Here is a 6,000-nt window from a genome sequence, read left to right as displayed (position 1 = left end):
GGCGATATACAATGAAGCAATATTTAACTCCTTATTCACTGTACACCGTCAGTTTGATTGTGCGGTTAAAGGGAACCTGTCAGCACGTTCATCTTGCACCAACCGCTAGCAGCAAGATTTAGCGACAGGTCCCCTCATTCCATTAAACTGGATAGACACTTCTCCCAGAGCCCGGCACCTCTCGCTAAATCATCCTGCCTGCGGTTAGGGAAGCATAAATATGTGGACAGGTTCCTTTTTTAATTCACTGGTCTCTGCTTTCTTATGCACACAGCATGCCTTGGAGAACACCTAAAAACGATGTACACCTCTGTATCCAAATTTGTTTGGCGATTTAAAGCTTTTAAATTGGCTTTAATTAAGAAAATGTTTTACTTTTTAATATACAGCTTCTAAGTATTCTATATACATAGAAGCTGTATCCTGTTGTTAAAGCCGCAGCTGTCAGTTCAGCTGTACGGACGGCTCTGCTGAAAGCTGATCCTGCGTGTCCCTGACGCACAGTATCCAGCTAATAACAATCACATCTCAGTTCAGGAACTTAGATGTGATCGTTATTAGCTGGATCCTGCGTGGACCGTCTTTGGCCAAGCCAAAAGTCAGGTCAGTTTAGCTGACCTGACGGAATGGTCTTTGACGGAACTATAGAGCTTCTATGTATACAGGATACATAGAAGCCGTATCTTAAAAAGTAAAAAAAAAAAATAATGTCAATTTAAAAGTTGCTTTAAATCACCTAAAACATTGTTTTATTAACAACAAAAAAATTGGGTTTAAAGGCGTACGTAGTCTTTAAGGACAGACTGATAGGGTTAAGAGAGATGTAGCAAGTGCAGATGCCATCCAACCCCACCAACCTTTGCCAACAGTTGGTAACTAGCCAGCTGCCATACACGCACCTAAAAGGTAACATTTAGCTCAATATCTATAGTAAATTTAATGTTCTTCAGAGTATTATGGGTCACTGTAACAGAGTAGCCCACACAACTAAGTAAAAAGCATTTTGTTTAATTTTTAACAAAACAGAAAAAGGTAACAGATCCAAAAGAAACCTTGTATAGTTCCTGTAAGCACAAAGCTTGGATGACCCTATACTCGCTAAGTCAATCTTACTGTGGCAATACTTAAAGAGGCTCTGTCACCAGATTATAAGTGCCCTATCTCCTACATAATCTGATTAGCGCTGTAATGTAGATAACAGTGGTTTTTATTTTGAAAAAAGATCATTTTTGAGCAAGTTATGAGCAATTTTAGATTTATGCTAATTAGTTTCTTGACAACTGGGCGTGTTTTTACTTTTTACCAACTGGGCGTTGTACAGAGGAGTGTATGACGCTGACCAATCAGTGACTAATCAGTGACCAATCAGTGTCCTACACTTCTCATTGTTCCAGCCCAGCTTCTTTCACTCACACTGTGCTGTGGATCATGCTGGGCTGTAACAATGGGAAGTGTATGAGACTGATTGGTCACTGATTGGTCAGCCTCATACACTTCTTTACAACACCGACTTGGTCAGAAATAAAAACACGCCCAGTTGGTCTTTGAGAAACTCATTAGCATAAATCTAAACTAGCTCATAACTTGCTCAAAAATGATCGTTTTTCAAAATAAAAACCACTGTTATCTACATTACAGCGCCAATCAGATTATGTAGGAGATATGGCACTTATAATCTGGTGACAGAGCCTCTTTAATGAGAGGTGTCTACTCCGCAATCATGATCATGACTTCCATTGGATGTAAATAAGTTATTCCACTTACTGACAACAAGCAGAGATCGTATTTTTAAATGAATTAGCTTAATTTGCATAAGACTAGAACTTCTTTATATAAAATGTACTTCCATGTACAGTATGAAGTTAATCCTTAATACCTGTGTTTGTTCTAACAAGCACACTCATTCGCCGTCTCACAGGATCGAAATGCAGCACATGAAGAAGCTGGTAGCTGTTAATAAAATCAGGAACATTTATGTCAGTATGAACAGAGGTTAAACTTTAAACAAAACATGAATAAAAATCAGTACAATTATATAGATATATATATATATATTAGTCCCTCCGTAAGGGACTTCAGACATTGATAGCGTATCCTCGGGACATGCCATCGTTTGGGGTGTGACTCCCATCGTCGAGCAGAATTAAGTAGCAGCAGTACTCGAAAAGGAGGTGCGTGTCTTGGACGGCGCTTTTTTCAGAGGTTTGTCTAGAAGAAAGCTGGTGAAATTGACGTTTACTTCCATCCCTCTCAGTTTGTTCCCCTTGGTTTCCTCACTCATCCCTGCGCTCATATTTCTATCCCTCCCTTCTGATCCATTCAGCTACCTCTCTTTCTCCATCTCTATCTATGTCCACTTTGCTTTCCTCTTTACCATCTCCTCAGCTGCCACCTCTATCTTCATATGTCTGCCTGGTAATGGTCAAGTGGCCAATATACTTACACTTCCAACTCATTCCTTTGGTTATTCACCTTCATGAAATAATTTTCAGTTCCCATGTATGTGAATCCATACCTGAAATAAAAAATATACAATTTAAACCTAAATAAAAATGATCCAAATTAAGCGATCGATCTTGATCTTTAAAGGAACAGTGTCATCACCCAAAAATTTTTTCATATGTTCAAGATGTTAGTGCTTTATTAAAAACGTTTATATTTATTTGTGTGTTTGTGTTTTACTTTTTCTTATTTTTACACTTTTTCTTCCCTATGGGGGCTGCCATTTTTTGTTCCATTTCTGTGTGTGTCGATTAACGACACATACAGACATGGAATACGGCAGCCACAGTCCCATAGGGACGACGAACGGCTCCCGTCCCATTGACTGCAGTGTACGGCGTCTGTGTGGGAACTGCGCATGCGCCGCTCCCACACAGTCCTATTCGAAATTGGCGCCGTCCGGCGCCATTTTCCTGTGGACCGGAAGTCGCGGCCGGACAGTAATATTACTACTTCCGGTCGCGGCTTCCGGATTTGTGCACTTGCACCAGCGGCAGCAAACGGAGCGGACGGGCCGGAGGGAGCCGCGGCGGCAGGAGCAGGTAAGAGATTTCAATGTATGTTCGTGTTTGTGTGTGTTTACTACTGTATGTAAACCTACTACACTGTGGGTTAGCTCAAAAAATGGCGACACAGTGTAGGAGGTTACATCGTTCAAACCCCTCGTTTATCCCGGCACTAGCCAGGATAAAGGAGGGGGGAATGCTGAGAGCTCACTAGAGCGAGGGCTTTTAACCCAACGTTGCAATGCTGCAATTTTGGGAACAGCTCCATCTAGTGACCAAAAATGGGTAGTATTATAAATTAGAAATAATTTATAATATTTCCTGGACTCGTGCAAAAAAATAAAAAAAATTTGAACAATGTTTAATCACCCACACACTAAATGTTTAATTTTTTTAAAAAAAAAACATGTTTTTCTGGCAACACATTCCCTTTAAGTTCTTAGAATGACGATCCAACTTGGTAGCACCTTTAAAGAATATCAATGAATTCCTCAATCCCATTAACAGTGGAAATTATCCATGTAGCTGACCAATAATGACAACTGTGGGGATGTCACCCAGCACGGATACCGGAGTCTCATGCTGCATATTTAAGCGGACCTACGCAGCTTCTGTTATACTAAGGATGTGTTCAAACGTCACGGTCAAACTCAGTTGTTTGCCATGATTTTGCAAAACGCGGCAAAAAAGCAAAATGACTGCGAAGTGTGAACCTGAGGATATTTGCATTAGATGTACACATTGATTTGATATAGTTAATATCTAAAACAATCAAAGTGACCTGCTCAAGTATAGTAAAGCATCAGCCTACCAGTCAACTGGGAGAGAGATGGCTCAGTAGAGGGAAGGACTTCATAAAACTTAAAATATCCCAACACTATGCTGTAAATCTTCTAGCAGAATACAGGCTGCTCTAAAGTCCACTGTCAGACTACAGCTTTCTGCTAAATTTGCATGGGAACAGTTGGGGCATTTTATTTCTGCATGCCGATAGTCATGCATATTGAGATCGGAGGTGTGTCCCTCGAGAATCAGAGAAGACTTCATTAGGGAGTTGTAATGTATGAAACTTTCTAATACAACGTAAGTTCACCAGAGGTGTACAAAGTGCGAGAGATATGCTCGCGGCTTACACACATCACAGAGGCAGATTCCAAACAAAATCATACATTATAACATCATCATTCATTATAACATGATATAATGTATGATGATGTTACAATGTATCATGTTATAATGTATGATGTTACAATGTATGAGGTTATAATGTATGATGTTGTAACGTATGATGATGTTATAATATATGATGTTACAAAGTATCATGTTATAATGTATGATGCGGTTACAATGTAACATCATCATACATTGTAACATCATCATACATTATAACATCATACATTACAAACCATCTTAACTTCTGACACTGTCAAAAATTTGTTAGCAGTTTATTAACTTTCCAATTGTATTTATACTTTGTCCCTATTAAATGGACCATTATGAGAAGTGCATGATGACCTCACAAGTTACCAGCAGGGGGAGATAAAACACTGAGGAGTATAATACGCTGACAGCAGGATGTATCTGCTCATATGAACTATAGTAAGCAGAGGTGGAAGAAGATCGTCTGTGCACTGGATTGTGAAACCAGCTGTTCCTGTAACACCACTTGTAAGGACTGCTGACAGAGCTCATGATCCCACTGAACAGAAGCACCGATAAAGTGCTGCAAATGCATGTGACATAATTCCATTACATCTGCAGGATTTACGGGAAAAAAAAAGTGAGTCAATAGAAGGCACCTGGAAATACACACAATACACATAAGAGATCTGCCCTCTACAAACAGGTCTAACACAGCTATACTGTACACTCAAATCCATTTTATTTTTCAAGTTGGTTTATGGCAGACTGCGGTCTGCCAAAAATGAGACCGTTAATAGTCTGTATTCGGGCAGATCAAAATCCTATGTGTATGGCCAGCGTTTGGGTGCAGGTTCAGTTTGGGCGACAATCAATTTAATGCACAAGTCAGAGAGAGATGTATATACAGCAATTTACTAAAATATGAAACAATTAATAAAGTATAATATTTTAAAGAAGCAGAGCAGGAAAGGGTTCTTGAGCAGAATACAGACTGCCATCTCTTCCTTACAGACAGCAGAGGCAGGCTATTGTACTGCTGAAATCACACGTGCAGTTTATGATGCAGTACTAGATACGTTTTTGGCCAGAATTGGATCCAAGTGAGAAAAAGTATAAAAGGAAGGACTTGTATGTCTCCTCTCCTTTGTATCCACTGAAGTGGACACATACAGAAATGGAAAAAAAAAATGGCAGCCCCCATAGGGAAGAAAAAGTGTAAAAATAGAAAAAAGTAACACACAAATAAATATAAACGTTTTTAATAAAACCCTAACATAAAACTGATATAAAAAAAAAATTTTTGGTGACACTGTTCCTTTAAGAGAAGGGGGGATGCAGCTTCCCTGTATTGAAAAGTGATCGGACACTGCCTGATCCAAAAGATATGTTTAATATGAAGGCATGGAGTAAGAAAAAAAAAAGGGAAACGTAAGATGCAGAAATTTATAGAATAAATATTCGTGCTCACTTTTTGGCTCCATTTACTAAAGCAATTTCATCAGGAGAAGAAGAGATGTAAGAACATTTGTTCCCGGATGATGCAACCGGTCCATCAGTCTGACACTCTTCTTTTATCTGCACTGTATGGCACAGGCATAGCGCTCGTAGGAACAGTTCCTCCCTATCCTAGAAGACATAAAAAACATGTCTTTAACATACACTCGCTGGAAAAATGTATGTGAGGTTATGCATATGTAAACAATATATAGCAAAATTCTATAGGACTAGTTTTATGCTGGTCTAGCAGATAATCCAAACTATAGGATGTCATCAACGCCCGGTCAAAATACAGAACAATTTGACTTCCTGCGTCAATACGTCCATGTCATGACCAGCTTTCCAAATGCAC

The 6,000-nt window shown here is 39.3% G+C and overlaps 1 protein-coding gene across 5 annotated transcripts in view; it reads right to left on the bottom strand.

Moving 5' to 3' along the window:
- ATP11C (ATPase phospholipid transporting 11C (ATP11C blood group)) overlaps window positions 1-6,000 on the bottom strand; it is a 122,778-nt gene that overhangs the window by 35,917 nt on the left and 80,861 nt on the right. For all 5 annotated transcript variants that reach the window (XM_075835893.1, XM_075835889.1, XM_075835892.1 and 2 more), the window contains exons 14-16: window positions 5,620-5,777; window positions 2,444-2,515; window positions 1,877-1,950 (exon numbers count right to left, since the gene is read on the bottom strand). In XM_075835893.1, coding sequence (XP_075692008.1) covers window positions 1,877-1,950; window positions 2,444-2,515; window positions 5,620-5,777 — 304 coding nt within the window. The remainder of the gene's footprint in view (window positions 1-1,876; window positions 1,951-2,443; window positions 2,516-5,619; window positions 5,778-6,000) is intronic.

The sequence above is a fragment of the Rhinoderma darwinii genome, chromosome 8 (genome assembly GCF_050947455.1).
Source record: "Rhinoderma darwinii isolate aRhiDar2 chromosome 8, aRhiDar2.hap1, whole genome shotgun sequence".
Classification (NCBI taxonomy): domain Eukaryota; kingdom Metazoa; phylum Chordata; class Amphibia; order Anura; family Rhinodermatidae; genus Rhinoderma; species Rhinoderma darwinii.
This window is presented reverse-complemented; position numbering and strand designations above follow the sequence as displayed.